The sequence below is a fragment of the Simochromis diagramma genome, unplaced genomic scaffold, assembly GCF_900408965.1.
Source record: "Simochromis diagramma unplaced genomic scaffold, fSimDia1.1 OVJJ01000240.1, whole genome shotgun sequence".
In the NCBI taxonomy this organism is placed as follows: Eukaryota; Metazoa; Chordata; class Actinopteri; order Cichliformes; family Cichlidae; genus Simochromis; species Simochromis diagramma.
This window is the reverse complement of record NW_024386957.1, coordinates 14,994-36,740: the sequence shown is the minus strand read 5'-3', so window position 1 is coordinate 36,740 and position 21,747 is coordinate 14,994. Positions and strand designations below refer to the sequence as shown.

The 21,747-nt window shown below is 41.5% G+C and overlaps 1 protein-coding gene and 3 gene segments (V, D, J or C); 2 read left to right on the top strand and 2 right to left on the bottom strand.

Annotated features, from left to right (window-relative positions):
- Positions 1 to 540: 540 nt before the first annotated feature.
- LOC120737787 lies at positions 541 to 1,126 on the bottom strand. The segment is given in 2 exon segments: positions 541 to 967; positions 1,075 to 1,126. Coding segments are annotated over 2 exon segments (384 nt in total).
- Positions 1,127 to 3,017: 1,891 nt separating this feature from the next.
- Positions 3,018 to 6,751, top strand: LOC120737782. The segment is given in 3 exon segments: positions 3,018 to 3,032; positions 5,393 to 5,474; positions 6,374 to 6,751. Coding segments are annotated over 3 exon segments (423 nt in total).
- A 1,182-nt stretch (positions 6,752 to 7,933) lies between these two features.
- Positions 7,934 to 8,450, bottom strand: LOC120737786. The segment is given in 2 exon segments: positions 7,934 to 8,291; positions 8,399 to 8,450. Coding segments are annotated over 2 exon segments (384 nt in total).
- Positions 8,451 to 10,797: 2,347 nt separating this feature from the next.
- On the top strand, positions 10,798 to 21,494 carry LOC120737781 (immunoglobulin kappa light chain-like). The gene is made up of 4 exons (XM_040038645.1): positions 10,798 to 10,822; positions 11,304 to 11,614; positions 19,815 to 19,848; positions 21,117 to 21,494. Exons 1-4 carry the CDS (start codon positions 10,798 to 10,800, stop codon positions 21,440 to 21,442), a joined length of 696 nt encoding a protein of 231 aa, XP_039894579.1. The 3' UTR covers positions 21,443 to 21,494.
- Positions 21,495 to 21,747: the final 253 nt, after the last annotated feature.

Here is a 21,747-nt window from a genome sequence, read left to right as displayed (position 1 = left end):
ATTTTTATGTTTATGTAAATGTGTATGGTAGGTTGTTGGTGTTGCTCACCTGTACCAGACAGACTGGTTCATGAAGCACTGCTGGGACCTGGTTGCCACGGAAACAGTCTCAAACTACAAAGCAAGTCTAAAGAAGAAAGAGTCTTTAGTGTCTCTGATGAGCTGTTTGTTCTGAGGAGAACTCACAGACAGGAGAGTCAACGAATGCAAGGAGTGATTAGAAAGAATCTGAAGAACAAAGTTTCAATAACAGCTTTTTCACTCATGTTCAATGATATGTTTACAGTAAAATCTTAAATTCACAGGTGTATTGTTTTTATTTTCACCCTGGCTGATAATAAACATTTTCAGATTTTTGTTGCTTGTTATAAATGTTGTGGCTTTGCTCCACTGCTAAGGTCAAAGGTCATGACTAAGATTGACCTTGGTTTCTGTTACTGGGCCACGTTTGTTCTTTAGTTAATTAAGCACAAATTTGTGCTGAATGTCGCTGAGAGAAAATCTCTAGTTGTGTTGCGTGTGGGTGGGTGTGTGTCCTCAGTGAACTGTATCAGTCTCTGCAGTATCTTCCAGCTGCAGCAGTCACTTCAGTTTCTGTTCAGTCTGACTGAGGGAGGTTTTTGTACGACTGTTTTTCACTGTGTGAACACATACAGACTGTTAATATAGTGCTGACTCTGACAGTAATAAACTGCTGCATCTTCAGCCTGGACTCCACTGATGGTCAGAGTGAAGTCAGAGTTTGATCCACTGCCTGTAAAACGAGCTGGAATCCCTGATGCTCGAGTGCTAGCATAGTAAATGAGCAGTTTAGGAACTCCTCCATCTTTCTGTTGGTACCAGGCTAAAAGATTGTAGTTGCTCCAAACACGAACATCCTGACTGGTCCTACACTTGATGCTCACAGTTGCTCCCACAGCAGAGCTCACTGCTCCAGGCTGAGTCACTGTGATCTGTCCTCTGGACTCTGAGGACACAGAGACAAAAACATAAAGCAGCTTCATGGTTTTGTGGGCTTCATTTCAGAGGGACAGATGTTGATAGAGGAGAGGAGTTTGATTCTCTGGACTTTACCTGTGAAGCAGCAGCAGAGGAGAGTCCAGATGAGGACGCAGATCAAAGTCATGTTTTTGATGAGGAGGATTTCTGTGGCTTCTGTTGTGATGAAGGACAGCTGTCAGTCATCCAGTGTTCAACTCTCAGGACTATAAACTCTCCCAGAGCACTGGAGCATGGTGCTGCTGATGCAAAGTGCCTCTCTATGGAAATCATCTGACTGACACAATGAAATCCTTCGTTCTTTTTCTGTCTGAATTAATGATGTCTTTTCTGTTTTTGCTTAGTTTCCTATTAATTGATATTATAAATTACTCAAAATTTAATTTGCAGTTTATGGATTACAGTTACAGTTAATGTGTAACCTGCCCCTTACCCTGGGACAGCTGGGTAAAGCTCCAGCCTCTCCAGAATCCTGTCAGATAAGATCACAGATTGAAATAGAAAGTGTGACATCAATATTTTTTATAACTTTCATTTGATGCTTTTTTTTTTTTAATATAACTTTGTTGGCCCAACAGCTAATTTAGGAAATTATATAGGTGACTCATAACCGAATGATCAGTCATTCAGTGTTTAACAGAACGGCTTATTCATGTATTAATGTCAATAGTAAATGATCAACTGTAATGAATATTATCCGTAGTGTCCATCTTAACACAAGGTCACTCTTCTGAAAAGAAAAACAAATTATCATCAAGAGAACTAAAACCATGAATAACAATAATCAAGAAATATAAATTAAACACAGAACACTTGGTCACAGACCCAGGGCCGTGAAAGCTATTTTTGTCATGGCTGGGGCGGCAGTCGTGTGGAGGGTGAGAAAGGAGTTCTCCTGAACCTCCAGCTGACGAGTCTTGGGGCTGGACGGGCTCCTCGGGCCCCCCCAGCGAAAACAGTCTCAGAACCAGCAGGTGCGGGGACCTCTGGCGGGCGCAGGACAGACTGCAGCTGCGCGGAGCACCGACCCTGCTCAGGCAGCGACAGCCGGGTGCAGTCCTCAGCTGGGTTCTTAGCCTCCAGGGGTCCAGAGTCGGCTGAGGGCTGTAATTTACCCTCTGGTGAGGCCCTGGGGCAAGTAAGTCTCTAAACTAGCCAGCTGTTGAGGAATGGTTGCAATTTTAACGTGTTTGTCTCTCTGCAAAAAATACGTACTAGAAAAAGAGTCCAAAACCGGAGGCACAGACGCAGCCTCCCGTACAGAGGGAGTCAGTGAAGGCGGGGATACCGGAGGCAGAGCTAAACGAGCTTGTGGCTGCGCAGCTAAACGAGCTTGTGGCTGCGCAGCTAAACGAGCTTGTGGCTGCGCAGCTAAACGAGCTTGTGGCTGCGCAGCTAAACGAGCTTGTGGCTGCGCAGCTAAACGAGCTTGTGGCTGCGCAGCTAAATGAGGTAAAGACAGCTGAGCAGGAGAATGAACAGGCAACAAACAGTTCTCCTTGTCATCTGCTGCACAAAACAAAGCCCCTGAATAAACTGTCCCACAGTCCAAAACAGAAAAAGGGTCCTTCTCACTCACCACAGCCGGCAATTCTGAAGTCCTAATATCCGGCTGTGGGGTGACGCGCCGGTGGCGCGATCGTCGCTTCCTCCCTGCCGATGGCTCTGGCGGGCCGGGCAAAACCTCCGGCGGGCCGGAGCAAAACCTCCGGCGGAGTCTGTGGATTCCCAAGCTTGCACCACCCCCCGGGCTTTATGCAGGTTGCGAATTAAGTCCGAAACTCCCTTGAGCTGACAGAGGTAGGGATTTCCTTCCAGGATTGCCTCGATGGCTTTTAACCCCACCACTTTTGCCCTTGCGTTGGTGGTGTGAGTTACCCAGTCCATCAGGCGTTGGATGCGTGCGAGGTCGCTCTCCACAGATAAAGCTGCTGGATCCATCTTGTGGTCGAGTCGTACTGTCACGGCTGGGGCGGCAGTCGTGGGGAGGGTGAGAAAGGAGGATCCAATAGCAGACAATGGCGGAGGTGCAAGTGGGTTTTATTTACAGTGCACAAAACCAAGGTGTGGGCAGAACCGAACATAAACCTAAACTGGGAAAACTCATACAAAATGGAGGACATGGAGCGAGGAGCAGAGAGACACGAAGAAACATGGACTAATGTAGACTACACGGGAGCTTCACAGAGAAAGACAGACATGGCATTAAACAGACGACACGACAGAGAACACAGGAAAACACAGGGCTTAAATACATGGGGAGTAATCAGGGAATGGGCCACAGGAGGGAGACACAGCTGGGAGCAATTAGTCTAACGAGACAGGGGAAAGGTAAAACTGAACACACTGACATGAGACATGAACTTTCAGAATAAAACAGGAAACTAACAGACACAGAGAACCAGACAGGACACTGAACTTGACAGGCAGACTCATGAGCAGACACAATAACACCATGGACAGACAGAGAGAACACAGGCAGGCATGAAACAAAAACACTAACACATAGCAAACCTAAACAAAAGACAAAACAGAACAACCGAGAACAAAGAATAATATAAAGAAACACAAAACACCGAGTCCTCAGACTCAGGACCATGAAAGCTATTTTGATTGAAAACATATATTATGTTAATTTATAATGACGCAGAGTTGGTAAAAGAGGAAGAATTTATAGATTATCTGGGATGAAGAATAGTTGAGTTCTTTAAAATAAATAACACAAAAACATCTACCTTCATTGAATGAAAGCATTGAATAAATAAAAATATTTATATTTTTATTGAGATTCATAAAAAGCTTTATTACTTAAAGAAGTACAACAAATCAGACTGCTTATGTAATGGAGTTATTTCTAGGAAAACGTCTGTCAGAAGATTTGAAGCAAATGCTTAAATTTACAACACGTGTTCTTTGGTCAGAGTGGCAACCCAGGTAACTGTTGGTATGACAATATATATTATAATGAGGTTGTTATTACACATTATGTTGAAAACAGCAAAGCTTTTGGAGAATTTCACCAGCCATTTGTACAGTACTGCACTTAAAACAACACAGAAGAGCTACTGATTGAAGGTGTTAACTACAATTTCAAATGGAAACAGAGGATAGCTGGATTCTGAAATAAACACTGGATGCTGGGAAATGGTGCAAAGTAATTGAACGACTGTCTACTACAAACCATTTCATGGGGAAACAAGATTATCTTTGTAACTCATCTTGGAATAATGAGGAAACAAAGTATTTTGAGTTCAAGAGGTGAGCTTGCATGTATCAGCATGAGGTCCAGGAAATCATCAATCAGCTGAAAAACTAAATCAAACATAGAGAAAAAAAACTTTATTACTGTCAAGTTACACTCAAGAACTGGAAGACTGGATTAGACTTTGCCAGTAAAACATGTAAAAGGTCAAAAACAGTTAAAAGATGAAGTTTTTTCAGCATGACTGGAAGAGAAAATTACAAAGGAGAAAAACTGATCTGACGCAAATCACAACATCTGTCAAAGATGGTGGAGACAAAGTTATGGCACTGATGGTTTTGGCTGTAAGTGTAGCTGGGCCACTGGTATTTACTGATAATGTTACTGCTGATAGAGGTAGCATGTCACAATCTGGGAGGCAGATCGTCTGGAGGAGGATTTGGACCCAAACACAAGCACGGACGACAGCGTAGCTGTGAGCAAGTTTATTAACAATGAAAGGCATTTTCCATTGACATTTGTTCACGCCATACCCGTTCCTGTTATGTGCTTCGCTTACGTTAAATAAAACTCACTCCCTGAATCTGAGTCTGCGTTTGGGTCCTTCCAATAAAACCCGCAGCTGTGACAGGGAGCTTTTGTAGTGATGTATCTTAACAACTATAAAATGTAAATTCTCAAATTATAATTTTGGAACTTTATTTTATTGTGTTTATTTTATTTTAAAATTATACTATTAATATGTTATAAAGCTATAATAAAAACAATTCATATTGTTGAGTTTGTTTGTTTCAGAGTCAGAGAGCCGTGTCTCTCTACAGTCAGAGGTTTTTGTACGGCGCCTCAATGAGTTTGTATCACTGTGGTGGACTTTTGGTGGAGGAACCAGACTGGAATTTGGAAGTAAGTCGAACTTAAACCTCTTTTATTTTATCAGATTTCTTTCTTGTGGTTATCTTGACTTTTCTGTTCAGTGTGCCAGAAAACAAAAATCATTAAAATAGTTTTTAGATCAATTTTCATGAAGACACAAAGTTAGCTTCAGAATAAATGTTAAAATCAATATTAACAAATAATATAAAACATCAGAGTTGACTTGAGGATTATTGAGATATATATATGTCTGGTTAACTCTTGAGAGCTTTTGGTTTTAATTTAGTCTGTTAGAGTCAGAGAGCCGTGTCTCTACAGTCAGAGGTTTTTGTGCAGCGGCTCAGTGAGTTTGTATCACTGTGGTGGACGTTTGGTGGAGGAACCAGACTGGATGTTGGAAGTAAGATTATAATGTTTTTAAAGAAACTACATCGAGGTTTAAATGTTAGCTTTATAACAATGAAGTATTCATGTAGAGGTAATATTATAACCATTATACACTGGAGGCTGACTCCATCAGCTTTAATTAGATTTTATGTCGACATTTCTGACATAAAGACGATGCATTGTGTAAATAATATAAACTGTCATCAGCCTGTGATTATTTTCTAGTTTTAAATCACAGTCACTGTTTCTAAGATGAATTAAATGTAACTGTCCTCAAGTTAAACAGAGTGAAGATAAAGATTTCTGGTCTTTTACTTAGTCAGTAAAAATGTAGAATTTACTTAGAAATCATAAAAGCACTACAATAAATGACTGAAACTCACATGAGGTAAGTAGAAAACTTGTGTATTATACAGAACGGAGGTTTTTGAAGCTTAACATCTTGTATAATTGTTGCCATATCTGCTTATTTTATTTCCAGAAGTTAAAGATGGGCATTTGACAGTGTGCAGCACGTCTGGTGTTTCTGTTGTAGCAGATATCATTTCAAATGTCATTAAAATCATGTAAGCAGTAAAAGAAATTAATCCACATCATTCAAGTAGTGCTATTAAGTTTCTTATCTCCAACAAGTGATGTGTTATAGATAACTGATGAATTTGAAGCTAAAATTGTTTTTTGTAAATGTTTCCACATCTGCTTCTTTTATTTCCAGTGTAGTTTGAACATATTTCAGCTCAAACTGTGTGATGATTCTCTCTGTGCTGATATGCATGAGAGGTTTCTTAAAGGGAAGTGAAACAATGTGTGAGTGAATGACTGGTGGAGCAGAAAAAAACACCTGACAGAAACTTCTTAACGGAGAAAATCAAATTGTGGTTCCTGTCCTCTAAGCTGATTGGTGTTTCCTAGGTGATGCCCGCCCCGCCCTGAAGGTGCTGGGTCCCTCCAGTGAGGAGCTGAAACAGGGGAAGGCTACAGTCATGTGTCTGGCCAACAAGGGCTTCCCCTCAGACTGGAGTCTGTCCTGGAAGGTGGATGGCAGTGGCAGCATCAGCTGGGAGGAGAGCAGGAGCCCCGTGGTGCAGGAGAACGACGGCCTCTACAGCTGGAGCAGCACCCTGAGGCTCCCTGCAGACCACTGGATGAAGGTGGGCTCTGTGACCTGTGAGGCCACCCAGGGCTCCCAGACTCTGGTCTCAGAGCCACTGATGAGAGACCAGTGTCCCCAGTCCTGAACTATATGTGACTTTTATGCTGGTCTTACTTTCACACTGCATTCTGTAGCTTTTTTTTCCAATTTCTTCTCTCATTTTTCATTGCTTGGTTTAAAGTTTAAAGTTTGTTTAAAGTTTTAAAGAATAAAAAAAATCTACATTAAATAAGAATCGAGTGTTTGTCTTACTTTTGTGGTGATGTCAATATTAAACTCTAAATAATGATTTCCAGGGTTCTTATTGGAAACCAGTGTGCTATCTGTAGAAAGTCAATATGAGTCAGTAGAATTAAGCCACTTTGAATACATGAAGTTAAGCGAAGTTTATGTTAAAGAATAAGTGCGAAGGGGAATTGATAAGAACTTAGAGATTATGATTTTATTACTGAGAATATTGAGCGACACCGCCGTTATTCATGCAAAGTCATTGCATGCTGTTTAATGAATGTTTCAGCATGTTGTAGCTTGTTATATAAAGCAATTTGAGTTCTCAGGTGGAGTAGAAAAGCACAATATAAGAATGAGTCAAATGATCAGTGTTGAGGTATCTTAAAGTATTCTATTATGCAGAGTACTTTTTTAAAGTAATGCAGTACATTATTTTGGTGTTTTTCTGTAAAATCACCTGAAACACACCATCTCATAACTATCATTTAACAATAAGAACTTATAGGCTACAGTCCCTCACGCCAATATAAATCCCTATCCTAATGAGGCCACACATACAGTGGCTTGCAAAAGTATTCGGCCCCCTTGAACTTTCCCACATTTTGTCACATTACAGCCACAAACATGGATCAATTTTATTGGAATTGCAAGACAAAGTTATCAGACTAGTATTGAACAGCAAAAAATAAAAAACTCTACAAACCTGAGAAAATTGGACTTAAAGTTTCTATTGGAAGTATTTTTATAAGTTATGCAGACAATTGTGACTCACTGATTTTGGTGATGTATTGTGTTTTTTTCTCTTTCTTTAAGAAATGTTTTCATAATGAGCAATATTCAGGAATTGGTTCACATGTATTTGAGCTGCTATGAAGCAGAGGTCAAAGGTCAAAATTTGATTGACTGAGATACAGATAGATTTCCAACTTGTTTAGCAACAATAACATTTTCACTCTACCACTCTGTGTGTATGTGTGTGTGTGTGTGTGTGTGTGTGTGTGTGTGTGTGTGTGTCCTCAGTGAACTGTATCAGTCTCTGCAGTATCTTCCAGCTGCAGCAGTCACTTCAGTTTCTGTTCAGCCTGACTGAGGGAGGTTTTTGTACGACTGTTTTTCACTGTGTGAGCACAAGCTGACTGTTGATCTCATGATAACTCTGACAGTAATAAACTGCTGCATCTTCAGCCTGGACTCCACTGATGGTCAGAGTGAAGTCAGAGTTTGATCCACTGCCTGTAAAACGAGCTGGAACGCCTGAATATAGAGTGTCAGCATCATAAATGAGCAGTTTAGGAACTCCTCCATCTTTCTGTTGGTACCAGCCTAAAAGATGGTTGTTGTTCCAAACATTAACATCCTGACTGGTCCTACACTTGATGGTCACAGATCCTCCCACAGCAGAGCTCACTGCTCCAGGCTGAGTCACTGTGATCTGTCCTCTGGACTCTGAGGACACAGAGACAAAAACATAAAGCAGCTTCATGGTTTTGTGGGCTTCATTTCAGAGGGACAGATGTTGATAGAGGAGAGGAGTTTGATTCTCTGGACTTTACCTGTGAAGCAGCAGCAGAGGAGAGTCCAGATGAGGACGCAGATCAAAGTCATGTTTTTGATGAGGAGGATTTCTGTGGCTTCTGTTGTGATGAAGGACAGCTGTCAGTCATCCAGTGTTCAACTCTCAGGACTATAAACTCTCCCAGAGCACTGGAGCATGGTGCTGCTGATGCAAAGTGCCTCTCTATGGAAATCATCTGACTGAAAACAACAAGTAGTTGGATCAAATAGTCGATGCTGTTTATCAATTAATCAGTCAGTTTATGAAAATGTTTTCTTTCTTGTGTTTTAGGACACATCCACACATTGATGGATGTGTGGGATTTTTAAATTTGGGTATTTTCTGCAATCTTTTACAAAAACATGTCCATTGACTGAGAAAGGCAAGAAAATGTTTCATGATCAAACCAGAGCAGTACTTTGTGATATAACCCCAAGTGTTGCCAAATGCCAACAAAACATGCAAACAATGTCTGAAGATAAAGGCACAGACATTCATCCTTGTAAGACAAAATCTGATTTCCTCTTGTTCACTTAAAAAAAAAAGAAGAAAAGAAATGTTGTACTTGTCTACTCAAACACATGAACAGAGTTTCAGAGAATCTTCACCATGAAAGAAGTTTTAGAAACTTACCTGTCAGCAAATCAAAGAACCGCGTAAGCAACAGGACAGAATAGAAAAGACTTCCCCCAAAAAAGAACCTGCACATTTGAACATGGCGTCAAAAATGAAAGACATTAAAAAAAATCAGAGGAAAGGTACAATTTGCAAAACCTATTTTAGAGTTTTGTAAAACTCAGTACAAAAAAACTTGCAGTGATTCACATTGATGCATGATGCTGACCACAGGATGCAAAAGTTAAACATGACCACAGCGCAGAATCATTCATCTCTGTTTTAATTTGATATTTTTATAACAGGACAACCTGTGAGGCTGGAAAGACTTCGGTTTCATGCCCTGAACAGGTCACTTTCTGTTTGGTGATGTAGTGTCTGCAGTGTTGGGAAGGTTACTTTTAAAATTTATTCCACTACAGATTACAGATTACATGCCCCAAAATGTATTTTGTAACGTATTCTGTTACATTACTCAATGAGAGTAACGTATTCTGAATACTTTGGATTACTTAATATATGATCATGCTTTTTACAACTACATGAATGTGATTTATTACTGTTACTGAAGGCTACTTGCCGTACCAATAACAACTCGATTTTTACATCTTAATATAAATGAGTAACAGTAGGTGGACATTAGGTAAGGCTGCACTTTTTGCAGTGATCTGCAAACGCATATATAAAACAGGTCCGCAGCTCCAAACCGTAGTAAAGGGACCTCTGGCTAATCCGTCGGGTTCGTGTCGGGCTCGTAGCTGAAAACTAGCTTTACTTTGTTTTCTGGGTCAAGTTTGTAAGAGACAGAGAGAGGCGTTGAAAGGCTGCTCCAACGGAACTTATTGTTTCGGAGGAAAACATGAACACAGTGTCCAGTCGAGTCTTAATAGCTTACTTACAACTGGGCTCGTCAGGCTCTCTGTTTGGCTGCTGTGGTTATTATTATATTTACATGCTGCCAGCTCCCTGCATCAAAATAAACTATTTCCAGCAGTGCAATATGAGTCCTCAGCATCCCAGAAACGACACAGAAAGTCATAAAGTCAAACATAACTTTTAAAAACACCAGTATAGGCTCATAAGGCCACGATGGTAAAAAAAAACTACATTTCCGCAAAATGACGTCACTTCCGGTTTCGGGCAGGACATGGAGAACATGTGATAGTTCACGCTGATGGACGTAGGAAGTGTTACAAACAGCTGATCGGATCGGCAAAGCGTGTTTCTGGAATATTATGTTTTTGTTGCTGCAAGTGCTTTTTATGCAGTTTTTGCAAAGCTGTATGTGGAAGGAAACTGTGACCTAGGACAAGCTGATGGCATAAGATGTAAGTACAACTCCTCCGGTTTCATATGCAAAAAAAATTAATGCGCTAGCTTACGTGGTTGCAGTGCTACCGGGATTTAAAAATAGTTACGCAAATTGGAGCGAGTCCGCTCCGACCGGCTTTAAAGGGTTAAAGAGGGCTGCTATTCATCTTTAGAGACACGTATCAGTGCCCCACTGAATGTCGTCTCTCCCTCAACTGCTTGGGAATTAAAAAGGTGTTGGCTCATCGTGTCTGCAGACTTTGTTGATTATATTTCCATGACATTATTCTGCAGTGACAAAGTGAGATATGTCACAACAAAGGAGCGAAAACTGAAAAAGTGTTTGTTTACATTGTTGAATTAACACTGAATATAAAAGCTTCAGTGCTCTTTGGTACGGATTCTCCGGTTTTTTAATTAAAAAGTATTATAATTACGATTTTGATTATGTCCCCACAGTCGGTGTCAATGATGGTGATGATACTGGAGGATAAACGTGAGCTCTAACACATCTGCTCAAATTTACACAGCTTTCACATCACTTCATTGTAGGGGTCGAGTTTTTTCTTTATTTGTTACCTGTATATGAATCTACAGTGTTCAGTTGAGTCACATTCCAAATATGCTGTGAAAAACTCTTTTTAAACGAGTCGTGCTGGAGTCAGTCAGATGATTTCCATAGAGAGGCACTTTGCATCAGCAGCACCATGCTCCAGTGCTCTGGGAGAGTTTATAGTCCTGAGAGTTGAACACTGGATGACTGACAGCTGTCCTTCATCACAACAGAAGCCACAGAAATCCTCCTCATCAAAAACATGACTTTGATCTGCGTCCTCATCTGGACTCTCCTCTGCTGCTGCTTCACAGGTAAAGTCCAGAGAATCAAACTCCTCTCCTCTATCAACATCTGTCCCTCTGAAATGAAGCCCACAAAACCATGAAGCTGCTTTATGTTTTTGTCTCTGTATCCTCAGAGTCCAGAGGACAGATCACAGTGACTCAGCCTGGAGCAGTGAGCTCTGCTGTGGGAGGATCTGTGAGCATCAAGTGTACGACCAGTCAGAATGTTTATAACAACAACTACTTACACTGGTACCAACAGAAAGATGGAGGAGTTCCTAAACTGCTCATTTACCATGCTAGCACTCGAGTATCAGGGATTCCAGCTCGTTTTACAGGCAGTGGATCAAACTCTGACTTCACTCTGACCATCAGTGGAGTCCAGGCTGAAGATGCAGCAGTTTATTACTGTCAGAGTTATCATGAGATCAACAGTCAGCGTGTGTTCACACAGTGAAAAACAGTCGTACAAAAACCTCCCTCAGTCAGACTGAACAGAAACTGAAGTGACTGCTGCAGCTGGAAGATACTGCAGAGACTGATACAGTTCACTGAGGACACACACACACACACACACACACACACACACACACACACACACACACAGTAGTACAGGTCCTCCATCTTTCTTTCACCCAAAAAGGGTTTGTGAGAGTAAACTTGTGCAGTGTAAATAGTCATTTTAAACAGTAAAATGTAAACCTTGCAGCAGTTAAGGAGTGAAAGGCCATTTTTGTTGAAACACTTGTTTCCTGGTTAAGAGCATTGCTTAGAAACTCGTCTTTGGTTTACTTTTCATTTTCTGTTTGGGAAGATTGGGGAACATAAGGACCTGTTTTCTTGTTTTGGCATTGCTCACATCCAAAACAAATAAACTCCTCTATACCAAAAACGAACCTTCTTATCAACTCACATGATCTTGTTGTGCAAATAAAGTCATCCTGTTTTTATCAAGCTGTATAATTTCAAACATGAACATTGTTAAAATGATTTGGTCGATGTTTCATCTTTCACTTTGTTATTCTCCTGGTGTTTCATTTGTTCAACTGTGATGCTAAAGTTCAAAAAACAAATCCCAGAATTGTTTTCAGTTAAGCTAAGCAGTGCCTTCATGTTCCAATTATCTTTAACATTACAGGGCTCTAGAATAACTTTTTGCCTTGGTTGCACTGGTGCGCCACTTTTTCAACCGCATCGCTTAACACCGCGGTTGTACATGTGCCCTTTTTTGGGGGGAAATTGCTGTCCATACAGACAATATTGATTTGTAAATGATTAACTAACAATCTTGTTCTTGTGCTTAAAGTGCTTTGGCACTCTTTGGCCATAAGAATGCAGAGATGGCACCGGGTGTTATGGCACGCCGTCTTTCTCTCGGTTCTGCAATGTTTGCATATTGTGTTCTTAGTGGTGTCCCTGCTAGCTTTGAAAACCCACTCCCTGTTGGTGTATGAGCGACAGACGCTTTTTAACATCCGTGACTCACTGCTGATGCTCCACAGTGTTAGCGAGCGATCTGGAGGAATCCCGCCGCCTCTGGCATCGGTGCCGGAGCAGCAGCTTCGCCGTGATCGCTGCTCTGCGCTTCCACAGGCCCCGCTGGTTTAGAAACTTATTCCCGTTAACGACAAGGAAGCAAGATGAACAGCAATTTTACTTGCTAGCAAGGGAGGCTGGTTGGAACCAGGCTCTTGGAGCTAAACGCTCCTCACCTGTCTGCTAGCCAGCATCAAATAAACAGCCTTCCTTGCAGCTTTTTATTCTGAGAACACAAACACCACTCGTTGTAAAACCCCCCTATGGTCACAAAAGGTTAAAACACTGCGTGTGTGTGTGGGTGTGTGTGTGCGAGTACGTGTGTTTGTGTGTATGTGAGTGTGTATGTTTGTTTGGTGGTGCGTTTGTGTGACCTCCTGCTTATCAAAAGGGTCATAAAAGCAGGAAGCTTACTAACCAAGAAAACAGAACCCTCACATAGGATGTCCCTATAATGAAACACTACAGCCTCCCCCACCAACGAACAGGCTGGAGAGGTGGTCAGAGACAAAGGAATGTCTTTGACCATGCTGCTTGAAATAAGTCTTACACATTTAAGTAACACAATGACAACATTTAACAATTTGACTCCAACAGTCCCCCCTTTTTGTCAACTTTGTACTTAAATTTCCACTTATGCACCCTTGTGTTTGACAGTTCAGTATAGGCTTCATTCACACACAGCTCCTCACATCATTCACTTCCTATTGCTGCAAAAGTTCACAGTTAATACATGTACAAAACATGCTTAGCAATTATCCTACTTCTCATTCATCTCACACACAGTAAACTACATCCTGCAAGGAAACAAATGAATGTCAACAGTCAAAAACAAGAATCAACGTTCTCAAAAGAATATGCACTACAATCCAAATGTTTGCAGACATAGGCATTCAAACACATCCGTTGGTTTTTGGTTTGTCCATGTGGCTTCCAGCTATCTTCAAAGCTGTAGCCTGGTCAACACTCCTCTTTATGACCCCTTTCAAACCCCCACATCTTCTCACTGTAGACACCCTGTGGGGTGATAGAGTCACCTGGTGAATCATCTGCATTTACAACTCCTCTCCTTTCCTGTTGTCACTGCAGAAAAAGTTTTTTAAAGGAAATTGGATCAAGTTGTTTATGATCTTCTCCCCCCTTTTTGAGTCATGTCCACCCATGGCTCAAAACTCCAACCAACTTATATAAGTGTACGTGATGTAAATGTAAAGAAAAGAAAGCCCCTTTGACTGTCTGGCTTTTTCTTCATAATGATAGCCATATTAGGACACATAAAGGCAATGGTTATATATCTATATATTTTAGCACAAATGACAATATAAAAAATATCAATCCTAACAATGCCCATGTGTCAAAGTAACTGAGAATAAAAAACAGAAAACATGAAGGAGATATTCCTGGCCTGGATTTTTATAACAGATAATCTTAAAAATATTCTGCAATTTTGCATAATTTTAAAAAGGTTTACATTTCTTCAGTATTGAACAGCAGAAAATAGGCTTTCTTGTCCGAGGTCATTGAAGTAAAAGAAAAAAAGAAAAAAAAAAGACAGAGGCTGACAGCGCTGTAAACAACGGTAGACTGGTGGGTAATAAGCGAAGGAATAACGCAGAAAACAGAGATTTGAGACGGGAAACTGTTCTTGAAGTACAGAGAGAGAGAGCTGTGCATGAAGTGTGATTTTTATCTTGTTGGAAACAAAACAGTAAAGTAAGAGGGAATTCATGACGATGTTTATCAGATGTGAATAGTTTGTTGCTTCTTTTGCTGCTGGTTCAGTCAATTTTGCTTGGAGAGAGACAAAACCTGCAGCTCAGAATCAGCACAAAAAAGACGTAAACAGCGCAGACCCGACGCATCAGAATCAGTGAGCTGTCGGCTTTCAGCCCGATGGCGTGTCCGTCTACGTGCCGTCGTGTGAGAAAGCAGAGAAAGCTGATTCTGATGCGTCGGGTCGCGCTGTGTGTTTACACTGTGTGTCTTTGTGTGGAATCCGTTTACCTGCTCTCATTTACTGTTTGGTGGTTGATAAAATACTTTTGTGATCTTTAACCTGAGAGTCCGGCGTTTCTGGGAAAATATATTTATGTTTAAAACTCGATTTAGGATTTAATGAATCAATGTCGCTTTATTCAAGCTACTCACCTCTCTCTATCTGCCTGTACGTTCAAACGTACAGACGGACTACATGAATATCTGAACTACGACCAATCAGAGAGGTCCCACCCCTGATTATCTCTGATTGGTTTAGACCACGATAGGAGCATAATGTGTGTCGGTTGTTGACCACAGGGAGAGTTTCAGAGGTGCAGAGAGTATTTTATTTATTTATTTTTTACTCGAGTAGTTGGTCGTACCGCAGCGACTTGAGATTATTTTTAATCGCACTTGCGACCAAATTGGTTGCACTCTACAGCCCTGCATTACATTCAATTTTTCTAACTTAGCTTTGCTCCAGTGGTAATTAGAGTGAAAGGACTTGAAACTCAGAGTTTTACTCGTCTCTGTAAAACAAATTATTCATACCACCTTTACTTAACAGGAGCTTTACTGTGATAGTTTTAATACATTCTTCTATATTTAGTATGGTTTTAATATTTTCGTATTTTAAATTACGCAGGATATATGATAAAACAATAATTTACTTGCAAAGAGTTTTAATTTCTACACAAATACTTTCATTATGTGGAAATAAAAGTATTTGAGATGGAATTGTTTTATTTGATCTGAGAACAAAAAGAAATTGTTCATTGTTAATATATTTAGATCATATAAACAATATACAGGTACATTTAGCAAAGAAAGTAGGAGAGAAAAAATACTACAGACGGGCATCTGAGGGTGAGGGGAGCGTGCCAAGCTCCAATCGACAGCACAGAGGGAGTTCAATGATGGCATCATGATTCTGTGAGCAGCACAGAAACCAGAAGCTAGGGTGGTGATGGGGAATGACCGACGGCAATTTCCTATGAACATCACCTAATGCTGTGTCACTGTGCTAAGCATACTTTGACAATCTGAAGAGGGTCTTCCTTTGTGTCATTGTTGTTGTCATTTGCATCATGACCACTTCTACAAGACTGCTAAAGTGATTCAACAAGTGGGATCATAACAGCAGTAAAACAACTGGATCCAATACCCTTTCCGAGAAAGGTTTTCTGCAGAGATAAAAAGGACAATAGAGGAGTCATAAGTATTCCCCCCACAGGAAGAATGCCTGAAGTGAGGCGATGAGGGTTGATAGAGGCCATAAAAAGGGGCTCTATCATATAATCATATATGCTTAGAGATATCAATTGTATAATGATAGAGGTCTGATCCTTGGTAGTCTGCAAAGACTCTTCCAGAGTGTTCTGGCATGCACACACATCCTAAGGTCATGAGTGAGGTCGTACCTTCTTTATATAGTATGGGAGGACACCTACTCTGTATCTGTTTAAGTATAAGAGCCTTTTGTTTAGGTGGACCGCTGGACTCCTGGCACCAGCTTACACACACACACACACACACACACACAATTCCCAATAAAAGGCAGCAAGCGGAGGCCGTCGTTGGGGTCATTTTGTGGTAGACACCGACGAGGCCTCCATTGCAAATAAATCGATCGATCGCTGACTGTCTCGTTTTCTTCATGATGAATAAGTCTCTAAACCAGCGGGGCTTGTGGAAACACAGACCCAACAACACCCAGATAGAAGACTAGTATTAATAACTGACTGCACACTTATTTCCACACTGTCATCCTCGAGTAGCTTTGAGGGAACGATGTCTTGCCCCAAAGACATTTTGTAGGTTTGGTGGCTCCTTAGAGTACGAGGACCTGGATGACTGAGAACCTTCACAGATCTATTTTCAAGCTGAGCTCAAAGGTCATAGCCAAGCTTTTTTCAATACACTGCTCAGCTTTCTTTATCATAATCGTACACATCATGGTTTTGGGAGCTTCATTTCAGAGAAATAATTTTTGCAAGATGAGAGATTGTTTCTCGAGACTTTCTCCAACTTTTCCTTGCTGTGCAAAAAATGATGGTATTTGTTTAAGAGATCTACAGTGTGTGTGTGCGTGTGTGTGTGTGTGTGTGTGTGTGTGTGCGTGTGTGTGTGCGTGTGTGTGTGTGTGTGCGTGTGTGTGTGTGTGCGTGTGTGTGTGTGTGTGTGTGTGTGTGTGTGTGTGTGTGTGTGTGTGTGTGTGCGTGTGTGTGTGCGTGTGTGTGTGTGTGCGTGTGTGTGTGTGTGCGTGTGTGTGTGTGTGTGTGTGTGTGTGTGTGTGTGTGTGTGCGTCTGTGTGTGTGTGCGTGTGTGTGTCTGTATGTGTGTGTGTGTGTGTGTACGTGTGTGTGTGTGTGCGTGTGCATCTGTGTGTGTGTGCGTGCGTCTGTGTGTGTGTGCGTGTGTGTGTCTGTATGTGTGTGTGTGTGTGTGTGTGTCCTCAGTGAACTGTATCAGTCTCTGCAGTATCTTCCAGCTGCAGCAGTCACTTCAGTTTCTGTTCAGTCTGACTGAGGGAGGTTTTTGTACGACTGTTTTTCACTGTGTGAACACATACTGACTGTTAGGATAGTGAAGACTCTGACAGTAATAAACTGCTGCATCTTCAGCCTGGACTCCACTGATGGTCAGAGTGAAGTCAGAGTTTGATCCACTGCCTGTAAAACGAGCTGGAATCCCTGATACTCGAGTGCTAGCACCATAAATGAGACGTTTAGGAACTCCTCCATCTTTCTGTTGGTACCAGGCTAAACGGTCATTGTTATAAACATTCTGACTGGTCGTACACTTGATGCTCACAGATCCTCCCACAGCAGAGCTCACTGCTCCAGGCTGAGTCACTGTGATCTGTCCTCTGGACTCTGAGGACACAGAGACAAAAACATAAAGCAGCTTCATGGTTTTGTGGGCTTCATTTCAGAGGGACAGATGTTGATAGAGGAGAGGAGTTTGATTCTCTGGACTTTACCTGTGAAGCAGCAGCAGAGGAGAGTCCAGATGAGGACGCAGATCAAAGTCATGTTTTTGATGAGGAGGATTTCTGTGGCTTCTGTTGTGATGAAGGACAGCTGTCAGTCATCCAGTGTTCAACTCTCAGGACTATAAACTCTCCCAGAGCACTGGAGCATGGTGCTGCTGATGCAAAGTGCCTCTATGGAAATCATCTGACTGACACAATGAAATCCTTCGTGCTTTTTCTGTCTGAATTAATGATGTCTTTTCTGTTTTTGCTTAGTTTCCTATTAATTGATATTATAAATTACTCAAAATTAAATTTGCAGTTTATGGATTACAGTTACAGTTAATGTGTAACCTGCCCCTTACCCTGGGACAGCTGGGTAAAGCTCCAGCCTCTCCAGAATCCTGTCAGATAAGATCACAGATTGAAATAGAAAGTGTGACATCATCAATATTTTTTATAACTTTCATTTGATGCTCTTTTTATATATAAATTTGTTGGCCCAACAGCTAATTTAGGAAATTATATAGGTGACTCATAACTGAATGATCAGTCATTCAGTGTTTAACAGAACGGCTTATTCATTTATTAATGTCAATAGTAAATGATCAACTGTAATGAATATTATCCGTAGTGTCCATCTTAACACAAGGTCACTCTTCTGAAAAGAAAAACAAATTATCATCAAGAGAACTAAAACCATGAATAACAATAATCAAGAAATATAAATTAAACACAGAACACTTGGTCACAGACCCAGGGCCGTGAAAGCTATTTTTGTCACGGCTGGGGCGGCAGTCGTGTGGAGGGTGAGAAAGGAGTTCTCCTGAACCTCCAGCTGACGAGTCTTGGGGCTGGACGGGCTCCTCGGGCCCCCCAGCGAAAACAGTCTCAGAACCAGTGGGCACCGGAGCCCCTGGCACACACAGGACAGAACCAGCAGGTGCGGGGACCTCTGGCGGGAGCAGAACAGACTGCAGGTGTGCAGAGCACCAACCCTGCTCAGGCAGCGACAGCCGGGTGCAGTCCTCAGCTGGGTTCTTAGCCTCCAGGGGTCCAGAGTCGGCTGAGGGCTGCAATTTAACCTCTGGTGAGGCCCTGGAGCAAGTAACAGTCTCTAAACTAGCCAGCTGTTGAGGAACGGTTGCAATTTTAACGTGTTTGTCTCTCTGCAAAAAATACGTACTAGAAAAAGAGTCCAAAACCGGAGGCACAGACGCAGCCTCCCGTACAGAGGGAGTCTGTGAAGACGGAGATGGCATAGATGACTGGGCTAGCGGGGATACCGGAGGCCGAGCTGAATGCTGCTGCGCAGCTAAACGAGGTAAAGACAGCTGAGCAGGAGAATGAACAGGCAACAAACAGTTCTCCTTGTCATCTGCTGCACAAAACAAAGCCCCTGAATAGACTGTCCCACAGTCCAAAACAGAAAAAGGGTCCTTCTCACTCACCACAGCCGGCAATTCTGAAGTCCTAATATCCGGCTGTGGGGTGACGCGCCGGCGGTGCGATCGTCGCTTCCTCCCTGCCGATGGCTCCGGCGGGTCGGGCAAAACCTCTAGCGGGCCGATCAAAACCTCCGGCGGGAGAAGCTGACGTGACTGTTCCGGGGCGGCCGTAGTCCGCTGCTGCTGGACAAAGTCTGTGGATTCCTGAGCTTGCACCACCCCCTGGGCTTTATGCAGTAGTATTTACTGATAATGTTACTGCTGATAGAGGTAGCATGTCACAATCTGGGAGGCAGATCGTCTGGAGGAGGATTTGGACCCAAACCCAAGCACGGACGACAGCGTAGCTGTGAGCAAGTTTATTAACAATGAAAGGCAAAATATAAACCAGAGCAGAGCATTCTGTGGGCCTTGAAGGTCTGCACTTCAGTCACATCCTAGTTCTTTGAGTCAGATTCCACTGTGTTGTGTACACAGTAAAACTGTGAAAATGTGTCATTGTCCAAAAGCTTATGGATCAAACTATATTTAAACTAATGTTGTACGATGTTATTATGATGGTATTTGAAGAAGTCATATCAGCTGAGTCATGGCTGCTGTGCAAACAGTGAATGATTTAGTTGAGTTTGTTTGTTTCAGAGTCAGAGAGCCGTGTCTCTCTACAGTCAGAGGTTTTTGTACGGCGGCTCAATGAGTTTGTATCACTGTGGTGGACTTTTGGTGGAGGAACCAGACTGGATGTTGGAAGTAAGTCGAACTTAAACCTCTTTTATTTTATCAGATTTCTTTCTTGTGGTTATCTTGACTTTTCTGTTCAGTGTGCTCAGAAAACAAAAATCATTAAAATAGTTTTTAGATCAATTTTCATGAAGACACAAAGTTAGCTTCAGAATAAATGTTAAAATCAATATTAACGAATAATATAAAACATCAGAGTTGACTTGAGGATTATTGAGATATATATATGTCTGGTTAACTCTTGAGAGCTTTTGGTTTTAATTTAGTCTGTTAGAGTCAGAGAGCCGTGTCTCTACAGTCAGAGGTTTTTGTGCAGCGGCTCAGTGAGTTTGTATCACTGTGGTGGACGTTTGGTGGAGGAACCAGACTGCAAGTTGGAAGTAAGATTATAATGTTTTTAAAGAAACTACATCGAGGTTTAAATGTTAGCTTTATAACAATGAAGTATTCATGTAGAGGTAATATTATAACCATTATACACTGGAGGCTGACTCCATCAGCTTTAATCAGATTTTATGTCGACATTTCTGACATAAAGATGATGCATTGTGTAAATAATATAAACAATCATCAGCCTGTGATTATTTTCTAGTTTGAAATCACAGTCACTGTTTCTAAGATGAATTAAATGTAACTGTCCTGAAGTTAAACAGAGTGAAGATAAAGATTTCTGGTCTTTTACTTAGTCAGTAAAAATGTAGAATTTGCTTAGAAATCATAAAAGCACTACAATAAATGACTGAAACTCACATGAGGTAAGTAGAAAACTTGTGTATTATACAGAACGGAGGTTTTTGAAGCTTAACATCTTGTATAATTGTTGCCATATCTGCTTATTTTATTTCCAGAAGTTAAAGATGGGCATTTGACAGTGTGCAGCATGTCTGGTGTTTCTGTTGTAGCAGATATCATTTCAAATGTCATTAAAATCATGTAAGCAGTAAAAGAAATTAATCCACATCATTCAAGTAGTGCTATTAAGTTTCTTATCTCCAACAAGTGATGTGTTATAGATAACTGATGACTTTGAAGCTAAAATTGTTTTTGTAAATGTTTCCACATCTGCTTCTTTTATTTCCAGTGTAGTTTGAACATATTTCAGCTCAAACTGTGTGATGATTCTCTCTGTGCTGATATGCATGAGAGGTTTCTTAAAGGGAAGTGAAACAATGTGTGAGTGAATGACTGGTGGAGCAGAAAAAACACCTGACAGAAACTTCTTAACGGAGAAAATCAAATTGTGGTTCATGTCCTCTAACCTGATTGGTGTTTCCTAGGTGATGCCCGCCCCGCCCTGAAGGTGCTGGGTCCCTCCAGTGAGGAGCTGAAACAAGGGGAGGCTACAGTCATGTGTCTGGCCAACAAGGGCTTCCCCTCAGACTGGAGTCTGTCCTGGAAGGTGGATGGCAGTGGCAGCATCAGCTGGGAGGAGAGCAGGAGCCCCGTGGTGCAGGAGAACGACGGCCTCTACAGCTGGAGCAGCACCCTGAGGCTCCCTGCAGACCACTGGATGAAGGTGGGCTCTGTGACCTGTGAGGCCACCCAGGGCTCCCAGACTCTGGTCTCAGAGCCACTGATGAGAGACCAGTGTCCCCAGTCCTGAACTATATGTGACTTTTATGCTGGTCTTACTTTCACACTGCATTCTGTAGCTTTTTTTTCCAATTTCTTCTCTCATTGTTCATTGCTTTGTTTAAAGTTTTAAAGAATAAAAAAATCTACATTAAATAAGAATTGAGTGTTTGTCTTATTTTTGTGGTGATGTCAATATTAAACTCTAAATAATGATTTCCAGGCTTCTTATTGGAAACCAGTGTGCTATCTGTAGTCAATATGAGTCAGTAGAATTAAGTCACTTTGAATACATGAAGTTAAGCGAAGTTTATGTTAAAGAATAAGTGCGAAGGG

Bases quoted from the DNA above. Each gene is read 5' to 3' on its own strand.
- LOC120737781 (XM_040038645.1), top strand. From the start codon at position 10,798: ATGGTGATGATACTGGAGGATAAAC. The intron at 10,823-11,303 runs GTGAGCTCTAAC...TATCCTCAGAGT, and splicing joins GATGATACTGGAGGATAAAC to CCAGAGGACAGATCACAGTG. The intron at 19,849-21,116 runs GTAAGTCGAACT...GGTGTTTCCTAG, and splicing joins AACCAGACTGGATGTTGGAA to GTGATGCCCGCCCCGCCCTG.